This window comes from Antechinus flavipes, chromosome 4 (genome assembly GCF_016432865.1).
Source record: "Antechinus flavipes isolate AdamAnt ecotype Samford, QLD, Australia chromosome 4, AdamAnt_v2, whole genome shotgun sequence".
Lineage (NCBI taxonomy): Eukaryota > Metazoa > Chordata > Mammalia > Dasyuromorphia > Dasyuridae > Antechinus > Antechinus flavipes.
Window position 1 is genome coordinate 218815159 of NC_067401.1, and position 20647 is coordinate 218835805.

General features: G+C 33.8%; 1 protein-coding gene across 1 annotated transcript in view; it reads right to left on the minus strand.

Annotated features, from left to right (window-relative positions):
* Positions 1–20647, minus strand: part of CILK1 (ciliogenesis associated kinase 1) — an 83483-nt gene that overhangs the window by 8693 nt on the left and 54143 nt on the right. Inside the window, 6 exon segments of the mRNA XM_051997158.1 lie at positions 4399–4527; positions 6254–6402; positions 6824–7011; positions 9810–10066; positions 10069–10126; positions 19945–20112. Of these exon segments, the coding sequence (XP_051853118.1) occupies positions 4399–4527; positions 6254–6402; positions 6824–7011; positions 9810–10066; positions 10069–10126; positions 19945–20112 (949 nt within the window).

Here is a 20647-nt window from a genome sequence, read left to right on the forward strand (position 1 = left end):
TTTCCTCTCATAGCAAATTTCTACAAGGACAGGTGACCAGCAGAAGTCTTATAAATAAAATACTGAATCTACTGATTAATAAATTCATATTGGAATATATCTGAGTTAGTAAAATAGGATACAAGTATGAAAAATCTTACAATTTTAATCTGTATTTGTGGTCAAATTGTAATATAGATATGATATCCTATAAAAAGAGGGATTAGACAAAGTAATAAGACAAATATGGAATGTAAAAGTTTTCTAATTAAATGGAATGGTAAAATTTGAGAAAGCAATAGGATTAGATTTTTTTTCTCTAAGATCTATATACAAATGTATATAATTGGCCTCCAAATAGGTTTAGTATAAAAATTCAAGTTTTGGTTATGTTTCCAAAATATGAATTTTTGAAATTGAATTAAGGATCTTATATATAAAATTGTATTAATAATTTTAAAGAAAGTGAAATTATTATTCCATTTTAAAGTATCTGATAATTTTAAAAGACAGAAAAGTTCATTTTACATGTTAGACACATGAAATTGTTTTTTAAGATTCTTATACGGGCATACAATTTAAGTAAAGATAAAAATAGCAAGTGGTATATGAAAAAACCTCTGAAATTCTCTGAAGTTTCAGAATTGGAGAATTACATTCAAGAGGTTGTGTTCAAAAGCATTAAGACTTGTTATTAGCAGATTTTAGCAGAATTTTTAGAAACTTCTACAAATGACTTGAAATGAGAAAAGCACCTTTATACCTGCGAATGAAAGCCTATTCTAGAATTGTACAAGAGAAGACATCCAGGGACCAGACAACCACATGGGACATCCAGGACTCAAAATGTGCTGATTAAATGGATACTAGAAGTGAATTACTAGCATACTTCTTGTTAATTTACATTTAAGTTCTCTGAGTTACTTTATTGATATGTAAATGTCCCTTCTCAAAAGTATGCATTATGAGTTCTTTAAGAAATTTGATCTGTAACCTGACTAAAAAAAATCTGATTATGAATATGTGGGAAAAATCCCTTATAGAACTGACTTATAGAAAAGTGATCCATGGGGAAAGTGGGATGTCCACTTCCACATAAATTAAAAGGAGGGAATTGGTATTATTTGTAGAAGGTAATGTTTGAGCTGAGTCTCAAAGTAAATGAAATATTGTTTGAGGTGGAAATGAGAGGTGAAATTCAGGAATGGGAATATGCCTGAAGTTGGAAAGATTGCTTAGGACTTTAAGAACTACCCAGATTTATATTTTATTCTAAAAGTAATAGAGTGACACTGGAATTTATTGCATATGGAAGAGACATGATGAGACGAGCTTTAGAAATATCACTGGGGCAGCTGTGTAGAGTATGGATTGGAACAGTGAGTCTTGAATGAAATAGATGAATTAAGATTCTTTTGCAATAGTCTATGCAAGAGTTGATGAGGCAGTTGAACTCAACAAAGATGATGACTATCTGAATCCTCAGGCAGCATCTGATGTGAGAGATGCTGTATAAAAATATTAAGATTTGGCAATTGACTGAATGTATTAAAATTAAGCTTTAAAAAGTGATGAAAATGGTCATAAATTTTGACCCAGAGATCCTATTACTTGATAACATACCCCTCTAAGGGGATGAAAGACAGAAACTTCCTATGTACACCAAAAGATTCATAGTGGCACTTAAAGTAACAAAGAAAAAGAAAGTATCTCATCAATTGGGGGAAATTGCTAAAGAAATTGTGGTATATGAATGGAACCATGTTATAAGAAATGGTGATTACAAAGAATCGGGAGAGGAACTAGAAGACATATGTAAAGATACAGAGTGAAGTAAAGAGAACGTGGAAAACAACATGCTCAGTGACTATGTGGAAAAAACAATAACAAAGAAACTGAACAGCATGTAATTAGAATGATTAATTGGCATTAGGGAAGATATTAAAAAATTCACTTCCCTACTTTTTTTTTTTTCAGAAGGAAGGTCCTATGAGTACAGAAGGTTACATAATCTGTTAGATTTAACTGATATGTTTCTTAGCTTTGGCATAATATTTTGATTTTTTTTTCTGTTCTTATTCTTTGTTACAAAAATAGCTCACTGGTTGGTTAGAGGAGGAATACATTTCACAACAAAAGTAATATAAAAACAAAAGACAGAATTACAAAATGAACATTTTAAAAATAAATTTAAAAAGGAGATGGTATCTGAAAACAGGATTTTTATTTCCTGACTCACTTAAAATATAGGAATGACAAACTTTTAAACAGTAATATAAAGATTGTGTTTAAGATTAGAATTCAATCTTCTGGACCAAGTCTTAAATCATAAGAAAAGCTTTTCTGTCAGAAAGGAATGCACCTAATAAATGATGATCAAGAAATATATTTGCTAGGGATCTTGTGAATCTGATCAGAAAGGCATTACAATGGGAAATGGAAGGGAAATAAGAGTGAAGAGGTCCTGAGTAGCTAGGTAGACATTTGCTGAGAAAGCCTGAATCACTAGGTAGATATTAGCTGAGAAATCACTGGATTACAATGTGGAAGTTCAGCTACTCTCTGGGAGGAGCACTGATTGGATCATCTCAACCTTAAGTGGGCCTTTCATTCTTAAATAGACTTTTTGTTCAAGAGGACTTTTGATTCCAGTCCTACACAAGATGGAAGTCTCTAGAAACCCCACCCTATTGTATCCAATCAGAAAGCCAAATTATGATATCAAACCCTTGAGATTATATTTCCCTTCTAAAAGAACTGCTCATACTGTAGTCTTTGCTAATTCTTTTTAGGGTGCTAAATTCCCTTTTAGATTTAGCCCACCATACCATAATCCCCTTCCTCTGCCAACTCCCTTCTAGGATTAGTCTGTTGACTTTTCTATGAATTTAACATGCCACTGGCATGCTAACATTTCCTGGCATCTTCCCTTCAATGGCATCTTCTTCCTGATTGTGAATTCCACTAGAGGACTCGTCTTTCTGTTGAGTTTGGGAAAGGGGGTCCCAAAAGTTTGGAGTCCCAGACCAGTGTTGCAAAGTATCTCAAAAAAAATTGCAAGCTTGAACCCATCTGCTTAGTCAAGGGGCAAAGCTTTATTGCAATAGTAATGCCATTACAAAGTGGGTTGAGTTGTAAGGGAATTCAGCAGAGAAACAGAAACAAGGAGATGCATTTATCCAGCTTTCAATCATAGATATGCTAATTCTATGGTTCATAGGTAGGAAGGAGTGGTCTCTGGAAGGAGTGGTTCTCGACTGACCAGATTATTACTGAATATTACCAATCAGAAATGAATTGAGGAGGGGTCTTATTCACTATTGTCTCAGAAGTAAGGATCTGTAAGAGTTTCCTAAGGCTAGAAGCTATCTGACTAAGGAATGGTCAGAATTAGACAGATTGGGTGTGAAAGTTTCCTGAGGCAGAAAATCTAGAATCACTGAATTATTGCCAGAACAGAAGCCCCCCATAAATTGGGGGACCATAAAATCATATTACATCATTTTTCCTTGTTAATTGGTAAAATCCTTTTTGCTTGCTAAAGATTATGAATTAAACTGCTCTTAGCAGTGTTATAAAATTTTTGCCCCTTGATTTGAAAGCCTATTTTTTTGGGAAGACTTATGATACAGATCCATAACTTAAATATATATATTCCTCCCTCTCCCCCCCCCCCCCAGACAACTGGGGTTAAGTGACTTGCCTAAGGTCACACAGCTAGGAGGTGTTAAGTGCCTGAGGCCACATTTGAACTCAGGTCCTCCTGATTTCAAGGCTGGTGCTCTATCCACTGAGTTATCTAGCTGCCCCACTCCAATATACTTTTGGGGTCTCACCCCATATCCTCATCATTTTGGTGGCTAACCTCAATATTCTGGTGAGTTGGTATGGGAAGAATCTTACTGAATCCTATACAATTGCTCTTCAACAAGAAGAGCAATAATTCATAGGAGGTGATGCTTAAGAAGAGAGAAAGATATCTCATGATCTTAAATTTATGTATATGCTTAAAATATAGATAATTCTATGACAAGGTTAATTGAATTTCCAACAGCAATAAACAAATTCCACCTCACAGTTGGATGGAATTCATAATTGGAAATTTTCCCTTTAAAGGTAAATCTTAATCAAAAGGAGAAGAAGTAAATTTTATATTAAGAAGGTATGTTCACATGAGAAAATGTAGAAATTAGTAGGGGAAGGATGACAGAGAACATTTAGATGGAAAAATCAACTGAGATAGAAAGAGAAGGAATATTGTCAGTATTTTCTACAGACTACCCAAGAGAAGGTGCTAAGTGGAATACTTTAAAATATGGAAAGGCAAAAACAAGAGCATTGACTGCATTAAGAGCTTTAATGAATTTGCTAAATGCAGTGTAATTGCTTGTTATCTTTGGACATTTCATTATTACTTACCTGAATTCATTCTGCTGATTCCTGATACTGATCCTGAAGATTTTCCAGAAAGACTAGACCCAGACCATGAATTAGGTGGAAGAAAATCCTTGCCCTGATTTGGAAGTATACCATTTCTAATAGGTATGCCTAATAGGAAACAATTAAAAGCAAATTGTATATTTAGTCTTACATCAGGGTTCAGAAAAGCAATAATATAAAAGCAAAATAATTAATTTCCTACAAAATTATTCATGAAAAGTTGCCAAGTCTTGTTGACTTTTATCTTTTTATCTCTACTATATTTCTTTGGATAAATGTATATATTTTACACACACACACACACACACACACACACACACACACACACACTATTAGCTATTTCCATATGGAACTATGGTATGCAAAGAGAAGCTTTTCTGGATAGTCATCAGATTTGGATTAGAAAGTGAGAATAAGAAAGAGAGTATGCAACCAAGATAAATGATTTTTCAGTGGTTAAATAAGTGCTACTATTTGGTCATTTTTCAGCCATGTCCACCTCTTCATAATTCCATTGGGTTTTTTTTGGCAAAGATATTGCAGTGGTTTGCCATTTCCTTCTCTAGTTCATTTTACAGATGAGAAAATTGAGGCAAACAGGATTAAGTGACTTGTTCAGGGTCTCACAGATGGTGTCTGAGGCTGGATTTGAATTCAGTTAAACTCATCTTCCTGATTCCAGGCTTTGCACATTATGTAGTGTACCATCCAGTTGCCCTTAATTTATTTAACTTGGCATTTAATAAATGTCAAAGGCACCAACTTTGAATCTTCCTGAATTGACTTCCCCAGGATATTATCTCTCTCTGCCTTTGACTCAATATATTTAATGTAACTGGCAACCACTCAGTTAAACCCATATAACAGAAAAGTTTTTTAAGGGCAGTATATCATAATTCTTGTGACTAATGTTTATTAGTAGGCAGCTAGATGGCACAGTGGACAGAGTGCTGGGCCTGGAGTTAGGAAGACTCACCTTCCAGACTTTAATTCTAGCCTCAGATACTTACTACGTGACCCTAAAGAACTCATTTAATTCTGCTTGCCTCGGTTTCTTCATTTGCAAAATAAGGCAGAGGAGAAAATGACAAATCACTCCAGTATCTTTGCCAAGTAACCCCAAACAGGGTCATGAAGAATCAAACATGACTGAAAAACGACTGAACAACAAAAATATCTATTACTATTTCCTAGATGAAATATTATTTCTTAAAAGGCTTAAAGGAAGATAACTTGGATTTGTACATTGGAAGACTACTCTGAAGACTTTCTTAAACAGATCAAAAGATAATTCTTTCCTTTATTCTGAGAATATTATTCCAGCTAGAGCTTCCATTTCTCATTAGAAACATAAATGTCAATAGTTACTTTTACAAGGATTTATTCATGTATTCAACTTTTTCCCATTTTTCTTAAAAAGCTGGTCATCAACTCTTTTAAAAATATAGTCCCACATTCTTATTTTTATACCTAAATCTAACAGAAGGAAAATGGAAATTGAATAGATTTTTTTGCTCACTGGACTTTAAATGGCAGATCATGATGACATATAAGTAGGTAGTCATGAGAACACGCCATAAGGTATCCATGTTCAAATTTCCCATCTTAGTCTAACTATGTGGCATAGGATGGGCCTTATGACTCATGGATTTCAACAACTATTTTTTTAGTGTTTTCATTTGTTATTACATAGTCCACTAAAGATTTGTCTTGCTATCCAAAGTAGATTTTTTTTTTTTTTGGACAAGAAACATCATTGATTTTTCATCAACCAATCAACCAATAGATATTTATTAAGTGCCTATAATGTTAAAGATAAATAATTTCTATTTACCAGGCAAGTATCTAGAATGCTTCAAGTAATGCTGCTTGGCTACAGATCGCAGTGTTGGAGTGTCTTGTCGCTGATAGGAAGTATGGGTGGGTGCACTATTGCCAGTACCTATGGGTTCTGAAGGCTTCAGGTCCAAAACACTCTCAAATCTGTAAAAAAAAAAAAAAAACATGTTTTATTTTAGCACCAGAGTAATGATCTTTATAGAATAATGATCTTTACAGTGATTCTCACCAGTCTAAGATCACTACTTTGGGTATCTGTGATTTTGTATTGGTGATGCTTTCCACAAACACCTATCAAAGCCCCCATACCACTCAATATATGGTCATAGCCAGCTGATAAGATGAAAGATTTATTTTCTTGCAACCCAGTGACAGGTAATAAATGTCTGAATTTAGCTAAGTTGGTCCTTGGCAAAATAAAAATACAGTCCATTACCAGAGTTATTCCTAGAAAGCTTCCCAAATGGGGAAAACATGGCAAGGATTGTATACCACATGCATTAACTCTGAGAAATGATAGCATAAATGAAATAAAAATAAGGAAAAATTCTAATATAAAACTTGCCTACAGAGAGTTTCATCACTCTGTCTTTTCTTATTTTTTAGATCAGTCCTGGTGAGGGAAGGGCTGAAATCAAGATCATCCAAGTCACCCCAATCATCAGAATCCTTTGTTGACCTGGAAACATGGCCCCACCTCCTACTCTTTGGTTTAATTTCACCATTTGGGTGTTCCACACCAGCCAAAATTTTCTGTAAACACACAAAGGGGAGAGGGGGAGAAAGATAATCTTCAGTATAAAAGTTCTTCTCTAAGATTCATTAGTGTTCCCCACCCACTGTCAAATTATTTTTATTAATTTTCACTTTCCTCCTTTCCACTAGAACAATGTAGACTCCTTGAGGACAAGGGCTATTTTGCTGTTAGAACAACAGACCTAGAACAATATCTGACACATTATAGCTTCTTAGTTAATCTGTTATTAATAATAACAAGCAGTACTTAACTCTTTTAAGGCTTCATATATGACCACATTTGATCTTCATAACAATTCTGTAAGGTTGGTACTATTATCTTCATCTTACAGATGAGGAAACTGAGGCTAAACGAGGTCAAGTAAAGTCCACAAGCATTTATCAAGTGTCTATTATGTGCATTGTAATGTGTGATTTGCTCAGGATTATATATCTAAATAAGTGTCTGAAACAGCATCTGAATTTGACTTCTGACTCAAAGTTTAACACTAAATTCATTATACTACCGACCTGTATAGTTATTGCATCCCTTTATCACCAAATCAATGATAGTAGATTTAAAGATGGAAAGGCTTGAAGACTTACATAGATCAGGGTTTCTTAAACTTTTTCCACTCATGACCCCTTTTCATCCAAGAAATACATTTTGATGACCCTTCAAGAAATGTCTTCAAAATTAAAAAGGATTTGCAAAAATGGGATGAGAGGTTAAAACTGTTCTTTTTTCATTTTATATAGGAGGAAACTTTAGTTCTAGAGAGGTTACACAGGTTTTCTACAAGTGAACTCAGGTTTTCTGATTTCAAATCAAGCATTCTTTCCAATACATTGCTTCTCTAATGAGAACAGAACTGGGGCTATTGCATGCAATTACAATGAGAAAGAGGAATTTTTTTTATTTTGGAAGAGGATTCTTAGACTTATTATCTTGATCTTGGATAATACAGATTATATCATTTCTCTACTGTGGAAGACTAATTACATTTAAAATGAATTTGTAAAAAGTTAGAAATGATTCTTTACAACTTTAGGAAAACTAGCTTTTCAATCTATTCTTATTTATTCAAATTAATGCAATTCAGATTGATCACCATTTATACAAGGGCATACAAATCTGGTATAGAGGTCTATATAACCATTGTGCTAATTGATTGTGAAAGAGAACACACAATATTCTCCCCTCTTCCCTAGAGAGACAATTCTTATTAACAATTATTTGTTAGCAATGCCTTCATTTATTGTTATTAAAATGTTCTGGTCATTTCCAACTCTTCATAACCCCATTTTGGGTTTTCTTGGTAAAGACACTACAATTGTCTGTCTTTTCCTTCTCAAGTTCATTTTACAGATGAGGAAACTGAGGCAATGATAATAATGAAAATAACTAACATTTATATAGCATTTACTATGCTTTGTACTAAATATTTTATAATTATTTCATTTGATCCTTACCACAACCTTGGGAGGTAAGGATTAGTATGATCCTTATTTTATAAATGAGGAAACTGAGGCAAATAGAGATTGACTTGTCCAGGGTCATTTAGGTGGGTCTGAAAACAGGTCCTTCTGAGTTTAGGTCAAGTTTTCTGCCCATTGCCCCACCTAGTTGTATTCCTCCTTATCTCTTATCTCCTCAACCAGAACATAAACTTCTCTAAAACCAAGCACCACTTTTTCTACTTTTATATTTTCTTCATTGTTGAAAATAGTGCTCAACATATCAGACGTTCTCAGTAAATAACCAATATTGAATGAATAACTACTGTGTATGAGTATTAAAAAAATAAAATGATAGAATCATAAAATTTTATAGCTGGAAAAAGGAACTTTGAGGGCCACCTATGTCAACCTGGAAAATAAAGTTCTATACAATGTATCCAAAGGCTCATTTAGTCTTTGCTTGAAGACTTCCACTGAGGAAAATCCTATTATCTATCAAGGATGCCCACTTTCTTTCAGTTTGGAAGTACTTCCTTACAGCAAGGTGAAATTTGCTTCTACTCAAAAGGGTTAAATGAGTTAGCCAACATCACAAAGCTAATTATCATTATCAATCTAATATCAGTCAGTTTTCTCTTAATGCACAGAAAGGACTTGGCCAATATCAAACAGTGAGTTAGAGTTGGTAGCTAGGTGGTGTAGTGGATAGAGTGCTAAACCTGGAATCAGGAAGACTCTTCTTCTTGAGTTCAAATATAGAGTCAGGAAGCTCTGGGTTCAAATTTTGCTTGAGTATTTAATAGCTGCATGATACTAGATAAGTTACTTTGCTCTCTTGTCCTTAGTTTCCTCTTCTGTTAAAGGAAGATTCCCTCTAGTTTCTCTAAGATTCCCTTTAGTTCTACATTTATAATTTTGTAACTTGCCCAAGATCACACAGCTAATAAATTGTCTGAGGCTGAATTTGAAATCATGAAGATGAGTCTTTCTGAGCCACCTAGCTGCCTTCTTTTATTATTGTTGGCATTTGTGAGTAATGAATGAAAGTTTAAAAAAGAGAGAGAGAGCATTTTGTTTACTATTGTCTTTGCCATTCTTTAAGCTACAAAATTATTAATGTTAAGCTAACTTAAGCCAGGAATAAGTTTTTTAATGCTAGCTTAAAGAATGGCAAAGACAATGGGCAAGTCACTTATTGCTGTATGCCTCAGTTTCCTTATCTGCAAAATGAACTGAAGAAGGAAATGACAAACCATTTCAGTTTCTTTGCCAAGAAAATCCCCAAAATGGAATCATGAATGGTAATGAAAATAGGACCTAATAACTGAGAAAGGGATTTAAAAAGGTTCCCTTACATTCTGAGGAATCTTGTGGAGGGCTGGAAAAAGCATTGGACCAGGCTGGTCCCCTTGATGTTGGCTCTCGGGATCTGTTGTGGAAATCTCTGACTTGTATGGGTATATGAAATGCTGGGGGGGCTGGCTTGGCTGGTGCGGTCGAGAAGAAATCCGGGGGTGTGGTTTGGCAGGGGGATTTGCAGGAGGTACCGGTTTAAAATGGGATGGTGGTCCCATTTTCTCATGAAATTCTTTCTGTTGTTTCCCCATTTCCGAAGGCTATGGGAAGTGCTGCCTAGGGGATGTCCAATCTGAAAGTAGGGATATCGAAGTGCCTGAAAGTAATAAAATAGACACAATTAGATAAAGGATCATTCTTCCTGGGACAGTGTTCAAAGGTTCTCCCCAAGTTTCTTAAGTGTTCTTATTACCATGGTGAAGATGGTAACAACAGCAACAATATCTAGCATTTATACAGCAAAGTCAACAAACTATTTTACATATATATTTTTTAATATGGGCATTGCACCTGTCCAATACAGTTTCAAACATGTCATGTCACCCTGAGCAAGTAGCTTCACCTGTATGTCTGTTTCATCATTTGTAAAATGGGGATAATAATCACCTACCCTCCAGGTTGTTTTGAGGATCAAATGAGTTTAGCATAACAGAAACTATGTAAATGTTAGCTATTTATCTCATTTAATTATCACAATAATCCTATGAAGTAAATGTCATTAAAAGTAACAACCAAAATAATAATCATGGCTAGCATTTGCATAACACGTTTTAATTTTCAGAGTACTTTATGAATATTATTGTATTCAACCCTCACAACAACACTTCAAGGTAATTTCTATTATTATCTCCATTTTACAGATGAAGAAACTGAGACAAATAGAGGGTAAATGCTTGGCAGGGGCCAACAAAAACAAGAGATAGACATTAATTTATGTTATCTAGAGCAAAGGTTCTTAATCTGGTACTTGTACACTTAAAAAAAAAATAAGTTATTGTGATAACTGTATATCAATATAATATATTTCTTTTATAATCCTATATATTTTAAAACATTATTCTGAGATGGGGTCCATGGGCTTCAACCATGCTGCCAAAGAGATCCATGAAAAAGAAAAAGTCAAGAAACTATAGTCTAGATCTAAAATTTCACTACTGTAGGAAACTCTTGATATGGAATTTCTATCCAACAACAAAGACTGGCAATTCATCAAATGATATTTTCCCCAATTAGATGTAAAAATAATTTTTAATATTCATTTAAAAATTTTTGAGTTCCAAATTTTCTCCCTCACTCCTCACATCCCTCCTAGAAATGGTAAGTTCTTGATGCTGAGTGAAATGAGCAGAACCAGGAGATCATTATATACCTCAACAATGATACTGTTTGAGGATGTATTCTGATGGAAGTGGACCTCTTTGATAAAGAGAGCCTTAATTGATCAAAGATGGACAGAAGCAGCTACACCCAGAAAAAGAACACTGGAAATAAATATAAACTGCTTGCATTTATGTTTTTCCTCCCGGGTTATTTATACCTTCTGAATTCAATTCTCCCTGTGCAACAAGAAAACTGTTTGGTTCTGCACACATATATTGTATCTAGGATATACTGCAACCCATTCAACATGTAAAGGACTCTTGCCATCTGGGGGGAAGGGGTGGAGGGAGGGAGGGGAAAAATCGGAACAGAAATGAATGCAAGGGATAATGCTGTAAAAAATTACCCTGGCATGCGTTCTATCAATAAAAAATTATTAAAAAAAAAAAAAAGAAATGGTAAGTTCTTTGAAAGAGTATAACTTATAGTTTTAAGAGAGTTGAACATATAAATGACTCACCCAGGAACATATATAGCTTGTAAGTGTCTGAGACAGAATTTATGCCAGTTGTTTGACTAATACTTACAAAGTCCTTTAAAGTTACAAAGTGCTTAACATACATTAGTATTTCACTTGGGGCCTAGATTGGTACTACAACTATCATTATTTCACTTCCATTTTACAGAGGCTCATAGAGATTATGCCTAAAGTCACATAGCTATTATCAGAAGCAGGTTTCAAGTGAGTGTCTCTCTGACTCTAAGTCTATCACACTTCCCTATATGAGTCATAAACTATAAAACAGGTTTAAGGGAACCAACAATGGCCCTCATCTATTTCAGTGCAGTCATATTAATGTTGCCAGATACTGTCCCCATGGAGCTTTCCCCTTCAAAGATAACTAGAATACTCAAAAATAATAAACTCCTATGATTTAAGATTTTATCATGACTTTTCTATGTACCAGTTATAAATATTTTTTATATTATCCACAATCAACAATTATTGAAATCAGTATTGAAAAGCGGATCAGATTGAGACTATAGTTTTACACTCTACTTCTTGTTTCATCAATGATTTCCCATATTTCTTTTTTTTCTTTTGTGTCATAAATATATCACTTGAGCCATCTGAGTCTCTTTTCATATTTTCCAATAATGGAAAAAGAAACACAATCTTACCACACAATGAAATGATCCTGAGGTTTTCTAAAAATCTGTCCTGCTAAATAAACATCATAGAAAAACTGTTTCATGTCAATGACATTTTGGCCACTGACAACTATTGAGAAATTATTATGCAAAATCAGAATTATAGAACATTAGAAATAGAAGAGACTACTGCCCCCAGAAAGCATCCTATTGTTTTTAGGACTGCTCATTTTTAAAAAAAAAGTTTTTTCCTGACTACCAAGCCAAAATCTCTCTTTTTTGCAACTTCTACCCACTGCTCCTAAATTCTTCCCTTCCAAAGCACCTTTAATCCATCTTTCTCCTTTCTTTTTTTTTTTTTTTTGTCTTTTCTTTTTTATTTTCATCCCTTCAAATACTAAGAGAACACTATCACATAGCATCTGAGTCATCATCTTCTACAGGCTTAACAGCAATAGTTTCTTCAATTGATGCTCATATGGCATGATCTTCACATTATTTATCATCCTGACTATTTTTCTCTGAATGCCCTTCCCCAAATGGTTTCTTCTAGATAGCCCCATGTTGAAAGATTCATAGATTTAAAGCTGGGAAGGATTTTAGGAGCTATCTAGATAGCTTGGATTGATTTCTTAAATTCTCGACTTTTACATTATAATTTGTTTTAAAAATGGAAACTGCTCTAAAAAGTACCACACATTTGCTTTCCTCAGTCTATTTATTGCAAGGAAGGAAGCTGATTTCATTTTTTCTGTTTCATTTGACCTTTTTCTTGCTGAATTGTGAAAGAGGAATATCCTTTACCATGTCAAGAATCTGTGCTAATATGTCTGGGGTAGAACAAACTGAAAACCCACTGCTTCATTATTAAAAAGGAACACCTGCTGACATAACATCAAGACACAATTTCCCTTAAGTTGTCTTTAATGATTTTACTTTGAACATTGGCATTCCAGGCCCAGTAACATTAAAAATTAATGTCATAATTAGATGGAACACCCTATATAGGGCCTGCATCAACTTTCTCATGAATCTCTTTTATAAAAATATTTTATGTTTCACTTGTTACAGGGAAGGGAAGAAAAAGAACAAAAAATAGTTGCAAATACGAATGTTATTTTTTTGAAGTAGAGACTCCAACTACTTTATAATTTGCTGCCCTCAGATAAAATCCAAGGCACAAAAAAAAATCCAGAAAAACTTTACCTTATCCTATATTCTCCTCTCACACTTACCTGATGGTATTTTATTAATAATTAACTAATTATTAGTCATTTTACAGCATTATTACCTATTACTCATCCTCCCAGGCCTTCAGTCTTAAAACTGAGATATCATCCTCACTATCTCTCACATGCCATATCCAATCTGTTGAAATATTGATTTCACCTTTGCTACAATTCTAAAACATACTACCTTTGCTCTCTAACATGATCACCATTCTGGGGCAGGCCCTTATCATTTAACCTATGGACCACTGCTAAAGGGTCTAACATTCTTCAGTCTCTCTCATTCTGATCTATGCTCCATTCAGCTGCCCCAGTGATTTTCCTAAAATCCCACATCCTCCCAGTCATCTCCAGTGACTCTCTATTACTTCTAGGATCAAATACAAAATTCTGTTTGATATTCCAATCCTCTCATAATATACTTCCATGTGCGTGTGTGTGTGTGTATTTGTATATACATACACACACACACACACACATGTATGTATATTACAATAAAATTTCCTATATGTATATGTATATATACATATATACACATACATATAAAATCAAATATGAAATTCTGTTTGACATTCAAAGCCCTTCATAGTATATTTCCCTATATATATTACCAAAGTATATGTGTATACATATATATATACACACACACACATACACATATGTATGTATATACACATAGATGTAGAATCAAATACAAAATTCTGTTAGACATTCAAGGCCCTTTATAATATATTTTATATATTACACACACACACACACACACACACAGGTATATACATATTCCCAAAATATTATCTCCCCCTTTCCAGTCTTCTTATACTTTTGTACACTTCCACGCAGTGACACTGGCCTCCTTGCTGCTTCACGAACAAGACATCCTATCTCCTGATTCTCTGGTTGTCCCCATGGATGTAATGCTCTCCCCTCCTCATCTCCATGTACTGGCTTCCCTAGTTCCCTTTAAATCCAAACTAAAGTCCTACCTTCTTACAGAAAGCCTTTTCTAACCTCTCAACTCCAGTGCCTTCCCTTTTTAAATTATTTCCTTTTTAGGAAATTTTTATAATCTTAGAACTTAGTACTATGTCTGGCACATAGTAGGTATTTAATTTACAAATGTTTAATGAATTACTAACTGTAGAACAGGAGCTGCCTTGCATTAGTTGAGGGAGTTTCCTCATCACAAGTTGCCTACACTGATAAAATTATATTTCTAATTAAAAAAAAAAAAAAAAAAGAACAGTGGGAGAGGAAAAGGGAGAAGGAAAAAGAGTAATAAGGGAAGGGTACAAGAAAGGGGAAGGGATTCAAAGGGAGAAGAGAGGGATACTAAAGAGAGAGAGCTGTGTGACATAAGTGGGACCAATAAGTTTAATACTAGGGAAGAAGAGCAGGAGGGCAAGAAAAAGAAAAGTATAATCTGGGGATATTAGGATGGCAGGAAATACAGAATTAGTCATTTTAACTGTAAATGTGAATGGGATTAACTCTGCCATAAAGAGGAGGCAGATAGCAGACTAGATCAAAAGTCAGAACCCTACAATATGCTGTTTACAAGAAACACATTTAAAACAGGGAGATACATACAAAGTAAAGGTAAAAGGCTGGAGCAGAATCTAATATGCTTCAGGTGAATTTAAAAAAGCAGGAGTAGCCATCCTTATCTCAGATCAAGCAAAAGCAAAGATTGATCTAATTAAGAGATAAGGAAGGAAACTATATCTTGCTAAAGAGTACTATAGACAATGAAGCAATATCAATATTAAACATATATGCACCAAGTGGTATAGCATCTAACTTCCTAAAGGTGAAGTTAAGAGAATTGCGAGAAGAAATAGACAGCAAAACTATAATAGTGGGAGATCTCAATCTTGCACTCTCAGATTTAGATAAATCAAATCACAAAACAAATAAGAAAGAAATTAAAGAGGTAAATAGAATATTAGAAAAATTAGGTATCTAATCTCTGGAGAAAACTGAATGGTGACAGAAAGGAGTATACTTTCTTCTCAGCAGTTCATGGAAACCTACACAAAAATTGACATATATTAGGACATAAAGACTTCAAAATTAAATGCAGGAAGCCAGAAATAGTAAATGCTTTCTTTTAAGATCACAATACAATAAAAACTATATTCAACAAAAAGTTAGGTGTAAATAGACCAAAAAATAATTGGAAACTAAATAATCTCATCTTAAAGAATGATTGGGTGAAACAGCAAATTACAGACACAATTAATAATTTCACTCAAGATAATGACAATGGTGAGACATCATACCAAAATTTATGGGATGCAGCCAAAGTGGTAATTAAGGGAAATTTTATATCCTTAGAAGCTTACTTGAATAAAATAGAGAAAGAGAAAATCAATGAATTGGGCCTGCAACTTAAAAAGCTAGAAAAAGACCAAATTAAAAACCCCCAATCAATTACTAAACTTGAAATTCTAAAATTAAAAGGAGAAATTAATAATATAGAAAGTAAAAAAAAAACTATTGAACTAATAAATAAAACTAAGAGTTGGTTTTATGAAAAAACCAATAAAATTGATAAACCTTTGGTAAATCTGATTGAAAAAGGAGAAAGGGAAATCAAATTAGTAGTCTTAAAAATGAAAAGGGAGAACTTTCCACCGATGAAGAGGAAATTAAAGAAATAATAAGGGGTTACTTTGCCCAACTTTATGTCAACAAATTTTATAACTTAAGTGAAATGGATGACTATCTCCAAAAATATAGGCTTCCCAGATTATCAGAGGAAGTAAATTACTTAAATAGTCCCATTTGAGAAAAAGAAATAGAACAAGCTATTAATCAACTCCCTAAAAAAAAATCCCCGGGACCAGATGGATTTACATATGAATTCTACCAAACATTCAAAGAACAATTAGTCCTAATGCTTTATAAACAATTTGAAAAAATAGGGAATGAAGGAGTCCTACCAAATTCCTTTTATGACACAGACATGGTACTGATACCTAAACCAGGTAGGTTGAAAACAGAGAAAGAAAATTATAAACCAATCTCCCTAATGAATATTGATGAAAAAATCTTAAATAAGATATTAGCAAAAAGACTACAGAAAATCATCCCCAGGATAATACACCACGATCAAGTAAGATTTATACCAGGAATGCAGGGCTGATTCAATATTAGGAAAACTATCAGTATAATTGGCCATATTAATAATCAAATTAACAAAAACCATATGATCATCTCAATAGATGCAGAAAAAGCATTTGATAAAATCTAACATCCATTCCTATTAAAAACTCTTGAGAGTATAGGAATAAATGGACTTTTCTTAAAATAATCAGTAGCATCTATTTAAAACCAGCAGTAAGCATCATATGTAATGGGGACAAACTGCAACCATTCCCAATAAGATCAGGAGTGAAACAAGATTGCCCACTATCACCATTACTATTTAATATTGTATTAGAAATGTTAGCTTTGGCAATAAGAGTTGAGAAAGAGATTAAAGGAATAAGAATAGGCAACGAGGAAACCAAATTATCACTCTTTCCTGATAATATGATGGTATATTTAGAGAACCCCAGAGACTCTACTAAAAAGTTATTAGAAACAATCCACACCTTTAGCAAAGTTGCAGGATACAAAATAAAACCACATAAGTCATCAGCATTCTTATATATCACTAACAAATCCCAACAGTTAGAGTTACAAAGAGAAATTCCATTTAAGGTAACTACTGACTGTATAAAATATTTAGAAATCTATCTGCCAAGGGAAAATCAGAAACTTTATGAGCAAAACTACAAAACACTTTCCACACAAATTAAGTCTGATCTAACCAACTGGAAAAACATTAAATGCTCTTGGATTGGGCAAGCAAATGTAATAAAGATGACAATACTACCTAAAGTAATCTATTTATTTAGCACTATACCAATCAGACTCCCAAAAAACTACTTTGATGACCTAGAAAAAATAACAACAAAGTTCATATAGAAAAATAAAAGGTCAAGAATTTCAAGGGAATTAATGAAAAAAAAAATCAAATGAAGGTGGCCTAGCTGTAACAGATCTAAAATTATATTATAAAGCAGCAGTTACTAAAACCATCTGGTATTGGCTAAGAAATAGACTAGTTGATCAATGGAATAAGTTAGGTTCAAAGGACAAAACAGCCAATATTATTAAAGATAATAATATAGTGTTTGACAAACCCAAAGACCCAGTTTCTGGGATAAGAATGTATTATTTGACAAAAATTGCTGGGAAAATTGGAAATTAGTATGGCAGAAACTAGGCATTGACCCACACTTAACACCGTACACCAAGATAAGGTCAAAATGGGTTCATGACCTAGGCATAAAGAATGAGATTATAAATTGGAAGAGCATAGGATAGTTTACCTCTCAGACCTGTGGAAGAGGGAGGAATTTATGACCAAAGAAGAACTAGAGATCACTATTGACCACAAAATAGAAAATTTTGATTATATCGAATTGAAAAGTTCTTGTACAAACAAAACAAATGCAGACAAGAGAAACAATAAATTGGGAAAACATTTTTACAGTCAAAGGTTCTGATAAAGGCCTCATTTCCAAAATATATAGAGAATTGACTCTAATTTATAAGGAATCAAGCTATCTCCAATTGATAAATGGTCAAAGGATATGAACAGACAACTCTCAGATGAAGAAATTGAAACTATTTATAGCCATATGAAAATATGCTCCAAATCATTATTAATCAGAGAAATGCAAATTAAGACAACTCTGAGATACCACTACACACCTGTCAAATTGGCTAGAATGACAGGGAAAGATAATGCGGAATGTTGGAGGGGATGTGGGAAAACAGGGACACTGATACATTGTTGGTGGAATTGTGAACACATCCAGCCATTCTGGAGAGCAATTTGGAACTATGCTCAAAAAGTTATCAAACTGTGCATACCCTTTGATCCAGCAGTGTTTCTACTGGGCTTATACCCCAAAGAAATACTAAAGAAGGGAAAGGGACCTGTACGTGCCAAAATGTTTGTGGCAGCCCTATTTGTAGTGGCTAGAAGCTGGAAAATGAATGAATGCCCATCAGTTGGAGAATGGTTGAGTAAATTGTGGTATATGAACGTTATGGAATATTATTGTTCTGTAAGGAATGACCAGCAGGAGGAATACAGAGAGGACTGGCAAGACTTACATGAACTGATGCTAAGTGAAATGAGCAGGACCAGGAGATCATTATATTCCTCAACAACGATACTGTTTGAGGATGTATTCTGATGGAAGTAGATCTCTTTGATAAAGAAGCTAATTTAGTTTCAATTGATCAAGGATGGACAGAAGCAGCTACACCCAAAGAAAGAACACTGGGAAATGAATATAAACTACTTGCATTTTTGTTTTTCTTCCTGGGTTATTTATACCTTCTGAATCCAATTCTCCCTGTGCAACAAGAAAACTGTTTTGTTCTGCACACATATATTGTATCTAGGATATACTGTAACCTATTTAACATGTAAAGGACTGCTTGCCATCTGGGGGAGGGGGTGGAGGGAGGGAGGGGAAAAATCAGAACAGAAGTGAGTGCAAGGGTAAAAAATTACCTTGGCATGGGTTCTGTCAATAAAAAGTTATTAAAAAAAAAAAGTTGCCTACACTGATAAAATTATACTTCTAGTTTAAAAAAAATGAACAGATTATTTCTTTCTTTGAAGAAGGAACACATGTATGTGTGTGCTCAATTGTTTAAGTCAGTTTAAGCTAATAAAACCAACATTATACATTTAATAGATGAAATAGTTACTGTTAGCTTTAGAATTTTAAATGCCTAAAAACTTCAGGGAATCTTCTTCAAATTAGGATCCAGTTATTCTAAATCAAAAACTATTGCTCTTTATATCATCATCATTATTACTTAATATATGATAACATATATAATATGTCTATTTTTTTAACACAAAACCAAAAGTATTTTGTTTTTGTATTTAAAAAGTCTTCCCTGTAATCATTATAAACTTAATATTTAAAATGATTACATTTTACCTACGAGCACATATGGGATTCAAATACATTTCATTCAAAGCACCAATAAAAGCAATTCTAATTATATTTGTAGAATTAAAATGGAATATTTTACAATAAATAATGGGTCATCCTTGGAGCTAGGGACCCCAGGATTCAAGTTCCAAATAGCTGGGTAAGCATTAGACAATCTGCTTAACTCTGTGGTGCCCCAATCTCAAAGACTTACGAGTCAATCACAATTTCAATTAATGGAAATAGTTTCTATATGAGAGGAAAGGGGTCTTTTCCCACCCTACTTCCAGAAATGCTGGTGCTAATGAAATTATAGGTCTGGACAAAAAAAAAATCATAAAAAAAAATCAAGAAAAACTTTCCACATCAATGATGAAATATGTTATAAGAAAAGTATTGAGTAATGAAATGTGAAGGAAAACCTGACTAGCTGTTGGTCGCTTTTTGGGATCCCACTGCAACATGTCTCTCATGAGCTGAATTGCCTCACTGCTGGCATTTGGAATCAGGGTCTTTAAATTATTAGGGATGCACTGAGGCCAGCGGAAGTTCATGGAATTAGAAAGTTGGTATCCTTCAGGCCAGTCATTCTGAAAAGAAAAAAAAATCTTGCTTAGTTGATGATCAAGGGAAAAGAGAAAGGGGTGGGGGGGGGGAGGAGGGAGAGAGAGAAAGAGAGAGAGAGAGAGAGAGAGAAAGAGAGAGAGAGAGAGAGAGATATTAAATATCAATATGAAATAAAAATATTACTTATTGCAAAGCAATGTCCCAAAGCATCACACATTCTATATATGCCCACAATTTTAGGTAGAAGCTAGCCTTGATAGATAATCTTTAAGAACAAGTCAAGAATATGGTTGATAAGATTATAAAAGACACTATTAACTTTTAATTTCTTTTTCAAAGAAGATATCTCCTGAAAATTAATAATAAAAGCTAGCATTTAAATAATACTTTAAGGTTTGTTAGGGACTTAAATTGTATTATCTCATTTGATACTGAAAGCAGTGTGTTTGTTAGGAAGAACACTGATTCTCGAATTGTAGGCTCAACTTCAAGTGTCACTTTTGACATTTGCTCTTTATACAATTTCAGGAAAGTCACCTAGTTTTCCTGAATCTCAGT